Raw genomic sequence first — 19,039 nt, forward strand, 5'->3', positions numbered from 1 at the left:
ATTTTCGCAGTCTTTATATTTTGTAACTAAAATATGTGAAAGATTGCTTGTACAGCATGTAATCTATTTTGAAATGAATCCCGGCGGACTAAATATTCGCACGTTCTGACAGCGGTGCACATTCCAATTAAAGTAAAACTGTTATCACATGGAAACTACAGATAGTGAGATGTGTTTTGTTGTTTTTCTTTCTCGATGAAGTTATTACACAAAACCACAGGTGGAAGAAACTTAAAGGTCAATCGGAAGAACGAAAGTATTTGAGATGAAATTCAGATGTATATGTTTTTTTTACTATTTTCTAGCCGATATGGTCATCGCCAAAATCACTATCAATCCAGCAAAGCTGTCAACTTCGTAAATACTTCCCAATTAATGCCTTATTCATTTACTTTATTGATTCAGTCCAGAGTTTTCACTAAAAGTGTATTTAAGGGTGAAAATCAATTTTTACACATGTATAACAAACATTATTTTTGAGTGGTAAACCTTTAACTATTTCTAAAATAATGCATTTATGGAAACATATCAGTAACCGATAACAAGATTGTAACCGTGTATTTAATGGCTGAAAACGCATAAATATAAAATGATTGGTGTGTGCTAAAGGATTTACAGTGATATACTATTGTCTCAAAATGAAGAAATACCGTGTTTTTTGCAGTTTTGCATTTATCCTTTTCGGTAAATTAAAACAATTGTTGTAATTTTGGTAAATCTTTATTTAGGCGAATGAGTGTATTAAACCCTAGCACTCCACATATTTCTGTAAAGCCTTTAACCGTTGTATAACCTACATTACGTATGAAAACATTGAATTAGCAATTTACTCTCTGTGTTATTTGAGTATTTGAAAGGTTTCTCGTTAAATGAAGTGTTCTTTTACCGTGTTAATGAGGATTCATTCGGAAAACAATTTGCAATATCTGCAATGAAGAATAAAACACTTATTTTGTTAGTTAATATGTACTTTCTCATTTCATAAAACACCGAGTGTTCAGTATGGCTTTAACGGTTGAGTACGTTGTCGTACACGCTATTATGTTTTGTGACATTTATCTCATACCACGTATTGTCATTTTTTTCAAAATGGCTTCAACCAGTTCAAGAGTGTACGCTTTCACAATTGAGTATTTACCTGTTTCGTACATTGTATTAACGGACTGTTTATGGTCCTGTAAGAGGTGATGAAAATTAGTACATTATATAACATTGAAATATTAGGAGTTACAACAAAATAGTCAAATTGATCACACAAACATGTCCATAAAGATACGCTTTAACTTATGCAGTGTTAAGCGCTGAAACTAAGTTATTTGTTTAGATAATTTATGACGGCGTTGTGACACAAAAGCTATCCACACAAAATAGTATGCAATGCACGATATAATGCATACGATTTTGCGTAGTAACTGTCTACACATTTTCTTGTATTAAAGTCACAATTGTGATAATGAAACTAAATAAAACACTAACATCTCAGGCCAATTGTTTTAACTTAATTTTCATTTTGAACTCATTTTAATGGTTTTCGAAATGTTGAAATGAATATTCCATTTGCTAATTGAATTCTGAAATTACTAACTAAACGTATCCAATTACCTTTTTGAAGGCTTTACCTTACTTCATTAAGGTTTTTTTACTAAATAAGTGCAAATAATATTTTCATATCTATTCAAATAAGTTTGTCAAATCCAAGTTTATATTCCCTCTTTTAAAAACATAAATACTCAAAGCTGGTCATTTTCAAAAAGCAAGTATGAAATAAGTCCTTAAAATGGTTATCATTACGTGGAGAAGTATATTTTCGAGAGGAAGACACTTTGCGTTGAAATTTCCCGTTTCAGCCATTTTTTAAAACAATTTAAAGGTTTCTATATAAAACAATATCAAAATATCAAAACTTCACTTCAAGAACTAATTAAGGATGCCTTTTATGATTATTGTTTGGTTTTTATTTATTTTTTGGGGGGGAAACGGATAATTTGATTTTTTGGTCGTTATCACATAAAACAATAACATACCAATATTTAGTCTTTCCTCAAAAATCATATTCCTATACTAACCTTTACACCTCTTCATCAACTAAATCCCTCAATAGCGCATTCCATTAGATTTGTCAAGGTATACTGCCTTAATGTGTTCCGTTGTATAACGGCAATAAGCTGTATTGGATGTAATCCCTTCTGTATTTATTTTGTCTGAACTCTGAACAGTTTGTCTGATGATTCCATTCAAACACTTAATAACTTCTTGTAGGTTAATTCCCTTTAAAAATATGTTTCTCTCAGAAGTAATTATTGTGTTGTATAACGTCCTCCCAAAAACAAGTTTTTCATAAAAAAAAATACGTTGGATTGACAAACAATATCCACAGATGAAAATAAAACACAGTAATCTTATTTCACAGAGGAAAAGGGTCTGATGCACTCAGATACAGCCTACAAGATTCATTATTGATCAATTAAAGCGTTAAGAGCAATGTCGTTAAGTGGTCGTAAATTGTCGAAGAAATGTCGCAGTGATTCCAGGATTTGCTAGATCACACAATGTCGCAATTGCTTAACAGTTTTATGTTTTCGTTTGTGTGTGGTTTGTGGGTTCTTTTGGTAATGTGAAATGAGAGCAGATTGAAATATAGGATTATTATCGGTCGGCACCGTTCGTGTAACTTGTTCAGGGGTGATTTGCTGAAGTAAGTAATAGAAATAAGGGTTACGGTAAGGGCTTCAGAATGCTGCATAGACTTACAGTTAAAACTATGTTGATTTATGGAGATAGTTTTTGTTTAAACTAATATTTCTTTTAACAGAGACTATATCGTTGCAGGTCGGTAGGGCTCTCTGTAGTTTTCCCGAATTGCGCTCCGCTATGGAATATGCCACGGGCTACATTTGTGCGTAACCATAATTGATGTTCGTTAAAAATATCGTTTGCTTACTGATGTTCTACGTAACTTTGCATCCTTTTAAGATAGGAAAATCATATTCCCATGCATGCGTACTTTTCAATCTAAGGAAATGTATGTACTTCAATTTGAGGGAATACCTTATTTCAACAGCAGGACAAGTTATTAACTAATTTAGTCACATAATGAGCACTTCACAATCTTCACATAATCTCAACCTACTTTAAACCAAAGGACGCTTGGTGGTAGACATATAACAGTACAATTCATTGTTTTCTTAACCAGTTACGCGAAATAGCACTTCCGTTTGCCTGTGATAATGGAAAAATATCTTAAGGGGGAATTACCTCCACTTTTTGTTTACAAATCTCGGATTTCGCAAACTCAAGTTTCCTTTAATTACGATGTAGCCGATGAATTGCCCTATATTTTCGATAAAAAGATTCATTTATATAGGATTTTGGTGTATTCTGTTCGCGAAATGTGTTAAGAAGTTTCGGTCGCTTATTTTGTAAAAAATACCCTGTTTTTTTTCTCTCTCCCGTGTTATAAAATCTCAATGAGTTTAAAAATATTAAAACAACAAGATGTTTTGTAAATTTTAGTTTATTTTGATTGTTGAACACGTGATGTTTATTTACAGTCAGTTGGTCATATGCCGCGAAAATGGACTTCTTTTCTATTCTAAAATGTAAAAGGAAAAGCACAAATAATGCTTTAAAATCTTACAAATAATCCGCCAACAACGGATCTTAACAATCACTCGCCCAGAAAATTTCATCACCTTGCATGATAATGACACTTGTAATGAAATTGGCGAGGAATTCTATATTTGCACTTACTCCACCCGCAAATGCTGAAAATGTGCAGCCTTAAGCTCAACCGATAACTTCCTGTGCCTTTCCAGATAAACTTTCTCCATCAACAAACCCAACCTAGTATTTCCTATATATCTTGGCTAAATAACATGTACCGTATATGTTATAAGTAACGTTTACGTGTACTTTCGCATATTTTTCATCAAGTTAAGTCAAAACAAATTGGCATGCTGCGTTCGTTAACAGGATGGACATAACCGCAAAAAATCACAGTGAGGGCCCACAGGACGGAAACCGGTTTGTGGATTTTCCAACGTTTTTTTTTTTTTTTTTTTTTTTAATTTTAATAATAAAGAAAACTAGATCCTTGAATGTGAAACGCCACCAATGTCACACCCAATGCTGTTAGAACGAAAAGGTTCTTTAAGCATGTTATGGTTCAAGTTGGACCTTGACTTGTAGTTTTTAAGGACACGACATTTGTTGAAGGTGAATTCTCATTATTTTAAAACCTCCCATTGCATGGCCACGTTAAAGCTCGAAAAATCTAAGGCCAACATTCACGCACCCGCAGACGGACGGACGCACATTTACCAAATAGCCATAGGGATGATCTTTTTCGAGCTCAAAACAAGCAGCTTTTAACCCTTGTTAGACCCCTCAATCTACTTCCTATATATGTGAGCCCACCGGTGGGAAACTATTAGTTAATACATTATGGAGCCTACTAAAAGTGTTTATTATATGTTTCTTTATATTATAATATGTCTTGTTTGCCTCTTTTCGCATGTACGTATGTTAATATAATAAAAGCTTTCTTGAGTTATATTTGTCATACCATTTCAGACTGCAACGACATAACAAATCATCGGTTTTATCTCGTTATCATTGGAAGTACCACAGCTCAGTTAACTGTCCAGCTTTTTGCGGTATTATACAGCATGAAAACGAATGCAATGTTTCGTTTTTATTTTGACTAAAATTGTATGAAAATTTAATAAAATATACGTATAAGCCTCTCATTACATATGAATATTGTAGGTCAGAGTAGTGTAGAAATGAGGTGAAAAAGCCACCTGGGGCCGAAAGCCACTTGGGGCCAAAAGCCACCTGGGGCCAAAGGCCACCTGGGGCCAAAAGCCACCTGGGGGCTAAAAGCCACCCGGGGCTTAAAGCCACCTGGGGAAAAGAGCCACTTAAACCATGGTATACGTGTGACGTAGTCGAGCTAACCCTTACTAGAGTCCTTAACCTCGACCTTAACCCTAGAGGTGGGGTGTATATTGTCATACATGACGAGCGCTATACCAGGGGAGGCAACTGCATACTCCGATTTTTTTTAACACATAGTAGAGTCGCTTATCTTAGATAATATAGCTTATGAACTCGGTTAAATGTATTAACGCAGTATAAACTTAAATATGTTTATAACTAAGTGTACTTAACCCATGAGTGTATGTTAACTGTTATTTCCAAAAAAACGTTCTCACCGACAACTATTTTCCAATAGTTCAAGCCCGAAAATCCGTATGTGGGTTTTTCCAAAATTTACGTCACGTGACATCGGTACAAACAAAGTCAATCGATAGCGCCAACTTTAAACGCTGTTTTTAGCAAAACAATTGTAATTTAAGAGAAAATAAACACAACATAGTTACAAAACGCTGCAGTTGGGGAACTTGCAAAAGTGACAGTCGGTATAAAGACAAGCCACACATGCAAGACGTTTATTTTAAGCCATTTCCTAAACCAACAAAGAGCCACGACCGTTGTAAACAGTGGATCAAAAATTGTGGCAGGCCACATCAGGATCTATCGGTTGAGAAAATTGGAAAACATCATTTCGTATGATCGAAGGTTTGTTTGTAATGTCCTGATGTAAGACTAAATATTAGTTAAATGAAGAATTCGTATCGGAAGTGCAGTTTGCAGGCCTATATTATTGACAGTGGTTGCTTGATATTACTTTTTATGAGTATTAACTCTATAAGACCAGCACACTGTCGTTAAGTTTATTTGTCAATGTATTTTGGTAAAAACTTAAATACTTTGTAGCTGATACAACAATTGAGTTTATTTATTTTCAGCAGTTCTTTGAGGGAGCCATAGATCCAATACCTGCCACCTACCCCACCCACACCTCAACACCCATTGCCACTTCAAGTCGCAAACGACCTTCAGAGAGGAGAACACCTCAACAGCAGTCGAAAAAGTCTAAATTAACATATTCCAACCGTGATAATTTTAGCACTGATAACAGCACACATGAAAATATCCTTATATGCGATTTAAACCTACCTGTGTTTCAGGATATCATTCAGTGTGAAAATAGCCCAGATGTTAAAATAGAGAGTATTAGTAGCACAACAGACTTTTGAACACAGACATCTGATAACACATCGGTTGACTTTATTCACCATATTCTAAAAACCAATGCTACATGTTTTCAATATATTGGTTTCCCAGCAGTAGCATTTCTTCACTGGCTTTTTGACTGGATATTGCCTGCAGCTCAAAATACTAAGCTTTGGGATGGTTAATACAAGAACACTCCACGTTCCAACCAAACCCGAGGGAGAAAAAGAACATCACAATCATTATTTATAGAAATGTTACTCTGTTTAGTTAAAATTCGAATGGGATTTGGAAACAAACACTTGTCATACCTGTTTGGTGTATCTAATAGTCATGTCAGTAGAATTTTTATCTCTTGGACCAATTTTTTACACAAGTGTTTAAAGGCTTTAATTATATGGCCTTCAAAAGAAATAGTCAAAGTAAACTTACCACAATCATTTGCTAGATATCCAAGAACACGTGCAATTATTGATTGTACTGAGTATTTTGTACAAAAGCCATTGAGACCAGCTGCTCAAAAGGCAACATGGTCAAATTAAAAGCATTCAATTACATTCAAACAATTAATTGGTATATCTCCATCTGGGGCTATTACATTTATATCTAACATTTACCCTGGTTCTATAAGTGATGCCAAAATTGTACAAGTTTCAGGATTTATAGACAATATTGAAGAAGGCGATGATATAATGGCTGATCGTGGTTTTAATATAAGGCACTTGTTACTTCCTAAGAAAGCTACACTTAATATACCGGCATTTACACATGGTCAGCATATTGCAATATTGTGATTGTTTTCCTTGGACCATACTATTGAATATTGTAGATATATTGCCTTTCATGGTTTTCACGTTTGAATATCAGGAAAGCAATATACTTGGTGTACAAATTATACCAAAATAATGGTATCACAAGGCATCAATATCAAATGGATGGAAAAATACAGGAATGCCATTTTTGCACCATATACCTTAAAGATATAAATTGATCTCACAAGAGCAACAATTCTTTTAACATATGTTCTGAATAACAGTTGTAATAAAACGGTTATGCTGTCTACATGAGATGAACACAGACAAGGCATTAGTCCTTCAATTTGTACAGCAAATGTTTTTCAAAAGTGGAAAGTATGCATCAGTGTAAAACTTAAACAATTTATTTTTAGAATTATTCCAAAATGACTCATCAAAGTCAACTGTTATGGAAAAAATGCCTTTGTGTGTACCCAACCAACACACATTTGGTGAGGCCAGTTACTCCCATTTGTCCTTGTACTTGGTCAAAATATGTATGTGAACGCCTCAATGTTAAATTATTGTTTTTATCTTCAACACAGACATTTGAAAGTTTCAAGGCATTTTTAGGGTGAAAACACTTATATTTATACATACACTTTATTTCAATCAAAAATTTCCCACATATTTTGCAATCAACTATTCCATCTGGTGAACAAGCTAAAACTGGGTCTTCATTAGAAAAAACTAGCCCAGGCACTTTTACAGAACAATATTTATGTTTAAACCTATGTGTCTTTATAAAAATGTCACGGGCTTTATTTTCAAATCGCTGTCCAAATAATATGGAGTCTGAAATAGAGTGTTCTGCAAACACTGAATTTTTTTGTAACGCAATTGCTGTTCGATTTAAATCAGTTGAATGTGTTATTTTAAGAAAATTGGATGCAGTTAATAGTCCTTTTCTCATCCGATGCCAGTTATTATTTTTTGATTGACCTCTTGTTAATTGTTCAATTCGCTCACATTCATTCTCTGAATAAGTAAGATAATAATACATAAATATATTAGAACAGTTACAAGATAAATTTTCACATATATGTTCCTTCATAAATTGGTCAGCTCTTTCCATTGGTGTTTTGACGCTCAGAGGTGATGAAGTACAATTCTTTTTATATGAGCAGTCATACATGGCACGTAATCCGCAGGCTGTTGGTTGAAGAGATTTTACTTTTTCAAGGAAATCGTTAGGATCAGGCACTGGATACTCATCAGACAATGGGGAATACAGTGGCATTGCTGTCTGTGTGCTGCAAACAGGGAACAAAAACCTTAACTTTAGGCAAGTAAGAAAAGGCCAGAGTTTAAAATGTTAAGGTTATTGTCTTATGATGGGGCTTGTTGGCAGTTTATTTCCATCTTTAAAAATACATCTATTTATACATATATAAATAAATATATAACTTATTGATTGGGTTTCAGACAGGGGTGAGGGATGTTAATCTAATATTTTATAGCCTTTAATATTTCATAAAAACATGTTACAAAAATCACAGTACACCAGTTTCCAGTTAATAGGGTTTTTTTTGCATTTTTTGGTACATGTATCATGCAGATAATTTTGAGTTAATATAAGTATTGGAAAAAATAATTTGTGTGTACACATGTTTATCAAAAAACATGCAATGCAGGAGAAATTATTTTTTCCAATTCTTATATTAACTCAAAATAGGTACTTAGCCTGTGCTCATCAATAATACAGACACAGCCTGGTTATTTTTAGAAAACATTTAGTTCACCTTTTACCTCTGACTCAATTTCATATGGTGGGTGCTAAATATAGAACTTATCTTAAAGTAAATTAACTAAAGACAAATGAAATATACCTGGGCTCCACCATAATTGAAGTCTCAAGTTGTGAGGCAGGAATAGGTTTGCCTAGTTGATCGGCCTGAGAAGCACGCCGAACCCACATATATGGCCCTGAAGTACAGCTGGTCTTCTTGAAGTCTTGTACAAAGTCAAGGACTTCGAAGAGGGTTGCCACAACATGTCGACAGCATCCATCAATGCTATCAAAAAGCAATGGTTTTAAGATGAGCAGCCACAAAACATCCATGCCTAAACAAACTTATAGATAAATATGTGGCATCAAATTATATCTTATAATTTGGAGTGGGTTTATATAAGAGTATCAATAAGTAAGCTATGATAAAATATTATCTAAAATAACAAATTAAATATTAGATTATATATATGGATGTTTTTTGTAAACTCAAGTTCATAGTACTGAACTGTTATACAGATCAGAGAATACAAGTTATCCAGGGCCGGTTATCTAAGTTGGTAGATAATTTTTTGTGCACAGGATGTCCTGGGTTCGATCTCTAGACGGGCTTCAAACTTTTCTGAGTATGTGAGAAATTGTGTCCAACAAGGGACCGTGGCCAGTACCCTGCATGTCATTGAGACTGCACTGCAGTTTAACAAATATAGCCAGTGGATATATGGTCCAGCAAGTTAGAGGGAATCTATGTCTCAGTTCTATTAATTGAATATATCAGTTATCCAGGGCTGATTAGCTCAGTTGGTAGAGCATACAACTTCCAAGAACAGGTCCCTGGTCCGATTCCCAGGACAGGCCACATACTATGCTGCATAGATCTGTGACAAGTATTAAACATGAAGTGTAGTTAAGGAAGAGTAAATGAGACCATTACCCTCCTTTGCAACTGCAATAAGCAGATTGAATGGATCCCTCGTCACTGTTCTTCATCATGATCCAACAGCTGTAGTAGCCTCTCTTGGATACTGGATCTTTATCATTTGTCCGGGGTTTCACATTGGCTTTCACAGCAACAAAGGCTGCAACAAAGAATAAAACACACATTTTATGCATCAATGATTCAATATGCTGCTGAATTGTTTTTACTTGCAATGATAGCATAACAATTAATTAAGCGTCTGATAAAACGATTGAAAAATAAACTTTCCTGTTAACCTTCATGATATAAATTTATATGCACACATGAAATTTGTATGCTATTTAAAACATTATTTGTTTCAAAATGGTGGTAAATGTACATGCATTATGACAAGATTTTTATCATCATCATCATCATCATCATCATCATCATCATCATCATCATCATCATCATCAAATTATAGTTTTTAAAACAACTACATACTGACAGAGTCTTACCAGTATTGGGATATGGCACCGTCTCAATACCTCGTGTATAGCTATCTCGGAACATAGAATATCCCTCAAGCTGGTGATATGCCCTTAGGGAGGCGTGATCATATTTATTGGAAGTAATTAAGTAATTGTAAATGTCAAAAATAGACAGAACTGGCACGATAGACAGATCGCTAGTCCCAGACAGCCGTTGTGGAGACACAAGGCACATGTCACTCAGCATCAGCTTCTGACAGACGACTTCAGGCCGATCTTCTAATAATCCGTCGGGATCAACCTCAATCCTCAGCTCTTCTGCCAAACTACAGAATTCTACTAACGCAGGTTTCCTAGAATCACTAAATGTGACACCCCTTTCTCTCAAATAACGCTGTAAGTCGGCAACAGAACGGCTACGAAACAGAACAGTACTCATTTTGATAAATGCAAATGGCGGTTGTATTTGTACCCCCATCACGTGACCAAATTATTGGAAAAACCCCAAGTGAGTCATTTCCGGGTCACGACTATCCGTTTAGATAAACAAAAGTTTATGTTTATAATTACATTTTATTTAGAAAAAACAAACCAACATGGGATATATATCAACATATATAGTCATACAAAAGAACATGATATGCATTATTGCTCGAAATGTCCAATTGTTTTATAAATCACTTCGAACGTTATTTTTTTGTTTAAATCCGTTTTGGAAGCTGTCAATACCTTTCTTTCTTTCGCTGTCGCTGCCTTTGCATGGAGATGTTGATGAAGTAGTCTAGAAAAAGTCGTAACATAATCTCCCATCGACCACGACATCGGTTGCAATCTGTTTAGCGTTGCAAATTGTGTCCTTGGATTTGAACGGCTTAGAAAACTGTTAAGCTCGTCATTTAACTTTTCGCACCTTAGAAAGTCGAAAGCGAAAACTAGAAAAGCTAAACCAAATAGCTCAAACATGTCGACGATACAAGCCTCAGGATCTCCTAACACCTCAAGGAAGTAGTTTACTTCAGATTGAGAGCTCCCAACTTCACTTTGGAAATTTCCATGCTCGCATCGTCTGGTATATAAACTGAACATTTTTATAACCTGTTATAACACGCTCTTTTATTCTCCCACCCCTTTGAAAATCGCTGATAGGTTTATGAACGATTTTCTAGACTTGTCTAGACGCATTTATGATGATCAGCAAATGTCAAACTGCTGGATGGTGTGTGAATTGCAGGTTGGTTGTTGTTCATGTTTTTTATTGTTTTTACGTGTTAAGTTAATTTTTATACATACTTTTTATCAAATATATTAAGAGATTAATTAAAATCGTCATATTTAGAGCAGCACCGTGTTTTTATTAGTCCTGATGCCATAAAATTTATTTTCAGAATAAGATCGCTGTTTTAACTCAAAAGATAGCAGACGTGAAATCTTCACGACAGATGTTAGCGCAAGAGCTGGAGGGGAGAAAACTTCACGGCAGACATTGCGTGATCAATGTAATAAACTCAAGTCGGATGTCGTAGACTTGCAATCGCAAGTGATTAATAAACAAAGTTAAGTGTTGAGTTTGTTTAGTGAAACGCAAATACTGAAAACTCATGTTTTTAGGTTGACAAGCGATAATACGAAACTGCAAAAGCAACTTTGAGGATTGTCGGATGAGCAATATCCTATGCCAAAAATATAAAGAAAATGGGGGTACACAAATCGTGTATGGAACTCATCCTATTATCATGATTACATATGTTATACACATGTCTATAATGTAATAAATGAAATAAACTATCTTGATGAATGTTGATATGTTATAGATAACACATGTACATTTCAGAGTGGTATGTAAAAGATAACACATTAAATGTATCTAGATTTATCAAAAAGGTGATTAAACTAAGAAGAGTACAATATGGAAATTTACCCTGAACATTTGAACTTCAAAAATTAAAACTTACACGCGATTGAAAATACCGCAAAAATGCAACGTTGACTAAAACCAACCTCATTTATTATTGTCAATGGTTGTGGGAAAGCGTCTACCCTTAACAATGCAAACAACATCGCGGTTTATAATAGATAAAACGAAGCGTTGTCACTATAAAGATACCAAAGCTTATTAATTACGTATTCATAATATAATGACCTAGTTTCCTGTCTTGAAAGGAGTACGTTCAGACATCTCGACGCTGATAAAACCACAAAATTTTTAATGACACGCAGGTGTTCGTACTAAACAACATTGCGATGTATAATGGATGAAACGAAGCGTCGGTACTTTAAGAGGTAGTCATCCTCATTAATCACATATTTGTGGTAATCCAATGACAAGTATAATGATCTCGTTTCCTGTCTTGAAAGGGTATGTTTAGACATCCCGGCGCTGTAAAAACCGCAAAAGTTTTAATGACACGCAGGTGTTCGTACTAAACAACGAGATTTATAATGGATGAAACGAAGCGTAGGTACTTTAAGAGATAGTCAAACTCATTTATCACATATTTGTAGTAATCCAATGACAAGTATAATAACTGTTTCCTGTTTTTTGAAAGGGCTTAAACAGACACTCTGACGCCGTATAAACCGCAGGTATTTTAAGGGCACACAGGTGTATGTACTTAACGACATCGTTGCTTACAGCCAATGAAAAGGAGCTTTGGCGTTTTATCATGACGCAAATTAATCACGCATAGCTCGATATTACTCGAATTCTACTGAATAAAGAAACATTTTAAATCTAAGACGCATAAAACCTTACGTGCGATGGTTTCTAAACCGTTAAAGAAGCGTTTAAAAAAGAAATCTAAAAATCATACAAAGGCAGTCGTTGATGAAGACACCTTTGTCCTTACGGGGGAAACGTTAAAACACTGCAGTCCACAAAATGATCAAGAAAACATGAATGTTTGCGATCAAAACCGAGTCTCATCTTATGAACAGACAACCGCCACCGTACAAGACTTTCCATTGTAATCCCAAAGTCCGGACATTTGGTCTGATGTTCCGCAAAACCAATTGGGTCTCTTTCTATGTAATGATGATCATCTGAATCGAATGTCTTTTTGGAAATGTAGTAAATGTAATCCGACTTCGTACTTGCAGAACAAGGACTGGTAGAATGTTATGATCAATGTGGAAAACTCATAATATGGATTCGAAGCGCGTGCTATTATTGCAATGTTATGTTGACTTTTTTACGCGAAAGATATTCTTAAAAAATGGATATTGTTTTTCAAAAAATGGGTCTCGGTTGTCAAAGTGATAGTTTATCACAAACGGACCATACCTGCATATACATGACTAAAAAACAACAGCTGGACTTATACTTTGAGGAGGTTCTCGCAGAAGTGGATGTATTTAACATTCTGATTAAATGGAACGATGCGGTGTCTGTCCTCGATATACCTCGTGAAGAAGTTGATATGTATAAACTGAAAATTTACTGTCGACATTGGCGTGATTCACACATGAAAACGTTAGAGTGGAAAACAAAAATGAAAAATATGGTTACTCAGTTGACGTTGTTGGAAAATAGATTTAGTTAGCTTTAAACATCACATTGTGTTGTTTACGATAAATATGTATATTCATTTATGAACTGTATGCTGATTCTTTTTCTATGTTTGATATTATGTTCTTTATATAAATTTGTATTGTTGTAATATTTAGTTGGTGTTGGTATGAATAAACTGCTTTAAACGTTCATTGAATTGTTTTTACCCGTTTCCAAAATACTTAGAGGTATACTTTAAGCGTTGTCAGTTTTATTTGCCTGTTGTTACGGTATAAAGTCAAGCATTACCCCCCCCCCCCTCAATGCAGGGGTATAAATTCAAAGATTATCCGTACATAGGTATCATATTGATATATATCACAATATAGACAGTGTCATTCAATTTGAAACGGATTCTACGGCGCAAGTTATTGGTTAGTAAATAAAACAATTAAAACATGTTTATGTATTGTTTGTTAAACAACTGGTTAGAGTATTTTTGTTAAATAAATTCATAAATAAATAAAATAACAAAAACTATATACTCTCCGTATGAGCTTCGTATAATAAATGTTACCTTTGTAAATGACAATGGGTGTTTAATTGTTTTAGGACCTAGCAATGTTGGAAAGAGTAGTTTCGTGTTTTAACTACTAAAGCAGGCAAATGGGGCGTTTACTAAACCGATAAAAGCTATCTACTTTTGCTATAGCGTTGATCAGCCGCTGTACGCGGAAATTAAATCAACCATTCCCACCGTGAACTTTGTCGAAGGGCTGCCTACAAAGGCTGACTTAGAAACCTGCCATATGAATGAACCGGCGGAAAAAGTGTTAGTCATTGATGATATGATGACCGAAAGCGCTAAAAGCAAAGTTGTGGTGGACATTTATTGCAAATACGTTCACCATTTAAAAAAATTCTGCATTCTCATTTGTCAAAATGCGTTTTGTCCCGGTCGGGAATTCCGCACCATTAGTTTGAATACGCATTACTTCTTTTTGTTTCAAAACAACCGGGATGAACAACAAATACAAACGTTAGGTCGACAGATTTTCCCGGGTCAAGTGAAGTTTTTTATGGACGCGTATAAAAAGGCTACTTAGGGAAAATACAACTATCTTCAGGTTGATTTATCCCCTCATTCTGATCCTAATTATAAGCTTAGAACCGACGTATTACCCGATCAGTTGATGAAAGTGTGCCTTCCTGATAAAGCAGCATGAACCATTTAATTAAGACACAATCGGATTTTTTACGTTTGATTCTCAGTGCGTCTGATAAGCTTAAGAAGATTTTTATACAAAATATCGAAAAACAACAGCTTAATGCTATTGTGCAGATTGTGTACAAAGTGATGGTAGGTAATCGTGTATTGACAGAAACGATAAAAAACGGGTATCTAAAAGTCTAAAAGGAAAAGTGTCATTCGTCACTTTATCAGCAAAGGCATTTCGCTGAAAAAAAGGAAAGAATCGCTCGTGAAATATTTAAAATACATTTTACCATTTATCGAAACCACCAAAAAGGAACTTTAAATATGGCACGCGAACTGGTACTCGTGCCGAAAATCAAATATGAACATTTACTGAAAAGTAAGGACATTTCCGAGCAAAAAGAGCATAGTGTGCAAGTGGGTGGCGAGCAAGTAGAAAAGATAGACAAAACCCCGACAACATCCGATCATACCATTCAGGGACAAAGTATTTCAGATGAGAAATACCTCAAAACTGTTAGCAATAGTGGTAATAAAAATAACAGTATTGTCGATATTAAAAATAGTGATGACAATACAGACAAACCGCGTCTGTACATAGATAAACCATTATCAAAAATGCATTTTGAAAGAGTTAAACCGATATCGTCAAGAAGTAAACGGAAAAAGGACTCCGAGACCAAAGGAAATCAACGGACAAAGAAAGGCGCCATGTTACAATGAATTAATTACACTATTTAACAGGTCAGTTTATCATAAGTTTTTCTCTTAAATACGTTTAAACATACTGTCATTTATCATTGCTTAACCATTATAATTATGAACCATTTTAATATATGAGCATAATAAATAAACATTAATAGGTTTAATTACGTGAATGTTATCTGATATGTTTTATGATGAGCGTAAAATAGCATAACATATCCGATACAATTATACTCTTAAATATTCAAAGAACAAACAATCACCCGAGTTGATAAAGATTAAAGATGTACGTGATAAAACAGCTTACGCAAATTGATATCATTAAACATTTTTTCATCATCACACAAAGGAATAACCCGCTCTCGGAGTTTAACCGCAAAAATGTGCTGATGTATAAAAATACCTGAATCACCTTAAGGCGTGCCTTATCAATCGCGCATGCGCAAACTATGCAAAAGCGGTATACTTAACCGTCAGTATGAGTTAAGAAGTGAAACGGTGTTAACGCTTATGAAATGTGGATATTATAAAGTTTTAAAGCTAATTTTTGGATGTAGCGTTTGTTAATACGTATTAATGCAGGGATTAGAGTGTTGGGAGTATAATGAAGAGGAAACGTGATAAATCAAGCCATAAAAGCGATGATGAAGAGGAATTAAATAATGGGGATAAAAAAGGAAATGGTTCATCATGGAAATGCGACAATTGTTCTAATGAATACACGACCAAGAACATACTACAATGCCATATGAAAAGTCATATATCTCGATTTGTATGCGATGTCTGCGGGAAATCATATACGCGGCTGGACATTTTACGTAGGCATAAAATTAAAGTTCACAGCTTTTGTCTTCAGCAGTATGAATTAGACCCGTGTCATTTTTACACTTCACCGGGTCTCTCTTGGTCTGCTTGCATGAAAATGACGGGTGTCCAATTGGAGTTGCTGACAGACATTGATAAAATACTGATGGTTGAATCTGGTATTCGTAGAGGCGTGTCACAGATCTCTCATCGTTATCAAAAAGCAAACAATCCGTACGTGGAAGATTATGATCAATCACAACCGAGAAAATTTCTACAATATCTAGACGCAAATAATCTTTACGGATGGGCTATGGTTCAACCCCTACCGATAGGTGACTTTGCATTTATGAAAGAGATAGAGATTGAAACTTTCGATGTTATGTCGATCCCAGAAAATGCAGACAGCGGTTACATCCTAAAAGTGTCTTTATTGTATCCCCAAGACCTCCATGATGAGCATAATTGCCTTCCCCTAGCTCCCGAGAAGAAAACCATTTCCGACGAACAACTATCACCGTACGCCTGACAACTACTGAGAAAATTAAATGGACGCTCTGAAAATGAGCCCGTTCCTAATCGAGGCAAGGTGGAGAAACTGCTGACCTCTCTGGAGGGTAAAGACCATTATGTCTTACATTATAGAAACTTACAGCTTTATCTCAGTTTGGGCATGCAATTGAAAGAAGTACACTAAAATTCAGACAAGAGCCGTGGATGAAAACGTATATCGATCTTAACACGGAAATGCGAAAAAGGGCCAATTCAACTTTTCAGAAAAATTTCTACAAGCTAATGAACGTCTCTGTATTTGGCAAAGTGAGTCGATCGTATTAATTTTGTAAAGCATTATTCCCTACCATCTAGACTTATTTCAGTTTACACACATGACATTGTTTTTGTTTTTTTGTTGTTATTGCTCGTATGTGCATGCGTGCGTGCGTGCATGCATGCGTGCGTGCGTGCGTGCGTACGTGTATGTGTGTGTGTTTCCTGTTTTTTAAATTGGAAAATATATTGCAGACCATGGAGAACGTCAGACTTCACAAGGACATTGAACTGGTTTATACAGAAAAGAGACTACAAAAGGTCACTGCCAAAGCTACCTATAAGCACACCATCATCTTCAGCGAGAATCTAGTCGCGGTAGAGCTACATAAGGCAAAGGTTGCCCTATTTAAACCGATTTACTCAGGTTTTTGCATACTTGGTACGTGTTCCCTCTGAATATTTAGTTTACATAACATTTTTCAAATTTTAACTTAAAAGTCGATAGGCTTTTATGAAGACGATTATTTTTATATATATTGAACTTTTTCTTTTTTCAGACCTGAGCAAATGCCTGATGTACTACTTTTGGTATAATTATATCAAACGAAGGTATGGGAACGTGAAATTATGTTTAACCGACATAGACAGCCTTTTATTCTCATGCCAAACGGAAGACCTATATCATGACATGAAGACGTCGGCGGAGTATTTCGGCACTTCGGACTATCCCGAGGAGCATTTCCTCCATAGTGATCGTAATAGAAAAGCCTTAGGAAAAATGGAGGACGAGACGAATGGGAAACCTATTGCGGAATTTGTCGGACTTCGATCTAAGATGTATAGTTTCACATGTGATGGAGATGAATTTAAAAGAGCGAAGGGTATTTCCAAAGTGACAGTAAAAAGGAACTTAAAACACGAATTTTATAAGAATACTTTTTTCAATGAAACGGCAATGATCTCTTCCATGACTGCTCTTAGGAGCCATAAACATAAACTGTTTGGTGAGACGATTCAGAAACAGGGACTCTCCGCTTTCGATGATAAACGGTATCTCTTAAACGCGGTAGACAGTTACGCCTATGGACATTACAAAATTAAGCACGATACATCGAACAATCACGATAGTGCTAGTGCGGAGAATGAATGGGAACAAATATGTAATATTGCTGAGGAATTCGAACACGAGTTCAACGATAATTTTAATGTATTGTCTGAACGTGCATTCACGATTAACGACATGAAAATTACACCCTTACTTAAAAAGTAATGTCTACACATTTATTAAAGTGATACAATTATCCGTAAACAGTCTTTAAATAACTAAACGCAATGGTTGAATAAATAGATGTTAAGTTTAATAAGGTATTTCGTACTTTTTAAAAAAAAATCAATCATGAACGCATTAAATAAAAAAAGTTAAGGTTTTACAGATAAACTTTGGTCTATTATGTTAATGAATGCGTATGAATTAAATTGTAATAGATGTATATACCGTAATAAATTGTATTTAAATAACGTATTTTCTGTTTACATTCCCCCATGCTTAAATACAACGAGTCAATGTTGTTTTCAATTTATTATTAAATAATATGTTAACATATTGTTATGAAGTTCATATACAATATCATCTGCTTAAAAAAAAATTGAATAGCGGAAACACACATCTGATTACAGTATAGTTCATTACTGGTACACTGATCATAGGCTTTAGTCATACTAACCACAACAAAGTGATCATTCGAATCCAAATTGATAGAATCAAATACATTTAGAAATTCGTGAAAAGAATAGCCTTGAAGTCTTTTACGAAGAAACAAAATACAATAGAGACCGCATTTGGTCGAGCTATCACTTTGAATCTGATTACGATTTATCCGTAAATCAACATTACGACTGGTTAACTAACGTCGGAAATATTCGCTATTCTGATCCGGTGATTTACCCTAACTATCAAAAAAATCCAACTGTCCACTTTTGCCAATGAAAAAAGCGCACCAATGTCGTCCTTATTTAGAGTGGATGTCAGTGTTAGCTATAAATCCAAACGGTGATTGAGGAAT

The 19,039-nt window shown here is 35.0% G+C and overlaps 2 protein-coding genes across 2 annotated transcripts; one reads left to right on the plus strand and one right to left on the minus strand.

The window, feature by feature from the left end:
• Nucleotides 1-7,846: 7,846 nt before the first annotated feature.
• Nucleotides 7,847-10,432, minus strand: LOC128246307 (uncharacterized). Its single transcript, XM_052964499.1, has 5 exons — nucleotides 10,021-10,432; nucleotides 9,539-9,683; nucleotides 8,705-8,890; nucleotides 8,009-8,128; nucleotides 7,847-7,853 (listed from the first exon to the last, which is right to left on the minus strand). The coding sequence occupies exons 1-5, from the start codon at nucleotides 10,430-10,432 to the stop codon at nucleotides 7,847-7,849; spliced, it is 870 nt and encodes a 289-aa protein (XP_052820459.1).
• Nucleotides 10,433-16,795: 6,363 nt separating this feature from the next.
• On the plus strand, nucleotides 16,796-18,404 carry LOC128245454 (uncharacterized). Its single transcript, XM_052963618.1, has 3 exons — nucleotides 16,796-16,822; nucleotides 17,229-17,415; nucleotides 17,534-18,404. The coding sequence occupies exons 2-3, from the start codon at nucleotides 17,232-17,234 to the stop codon at nucleotides 18,244-18,246; spliced, it is 897 nt and encodes a 298-aa protein (XP_052819578.1). The 5' UTR covers nucleotides 16,796-16,822; nucleotides 17,229-17,231; the 3' UTR covers nucleotides 18,247-18,404.
• Nucleotides 18,405-19,039: the final 635 nt, after the last annotated feature.

The sequence above is a fragment of the Mya arenaria genome, chromosome 9 (assembly GCF_026914265.1).
Source record: "Mya arenaria isolate MELC-2E11 chromosome 9, ASM2691426v1".
Taxonomy (NCBI): Eukaryota; Metazoa; Mollusca; class Bivalvia; order Myida; family Myidae; genus Mya; species Mya arenaria.

Bases quoted from the DNA above. Each gene is read 5' to 3' on its own strand.
- LOC128246307 (XM_052964499.1), bottom strand. From the start codon at position 10,432: ATGAGTACTGTTCTGTTTCGTAGCCGTTCTGTTGCCGACTTACAGCGT. The intron at 9,684-10,020 runs GTAAGACTCTGT...TCTTTGTTGCAG, and splicing joins GGTGCCATATCCCAATACTG to CCTTTGTTGCTGTGAAAGCC. The intron at 8,129-8,704 runs GTATATTTCATT...CCCTGTTTGCAG, and splicing joins TCAATTATGGTGGAGCCCAG to CACACAGACAGCAATGCCAC.
- LOC128245454 (XM_052963618.1), top strand. From the start codon at position 17,232: ATGGAGAACGTCAGACTTCACAAGGACATTGAACTGGTTTATACAGAA. The intron at 17,416-17,533 runs GTACGTGTTCCC...TTCTTTTTTCAG, and splicing joins CTCAGGTTTTTGCATACTTG to ACCTGAGCAAATGCCTGATG.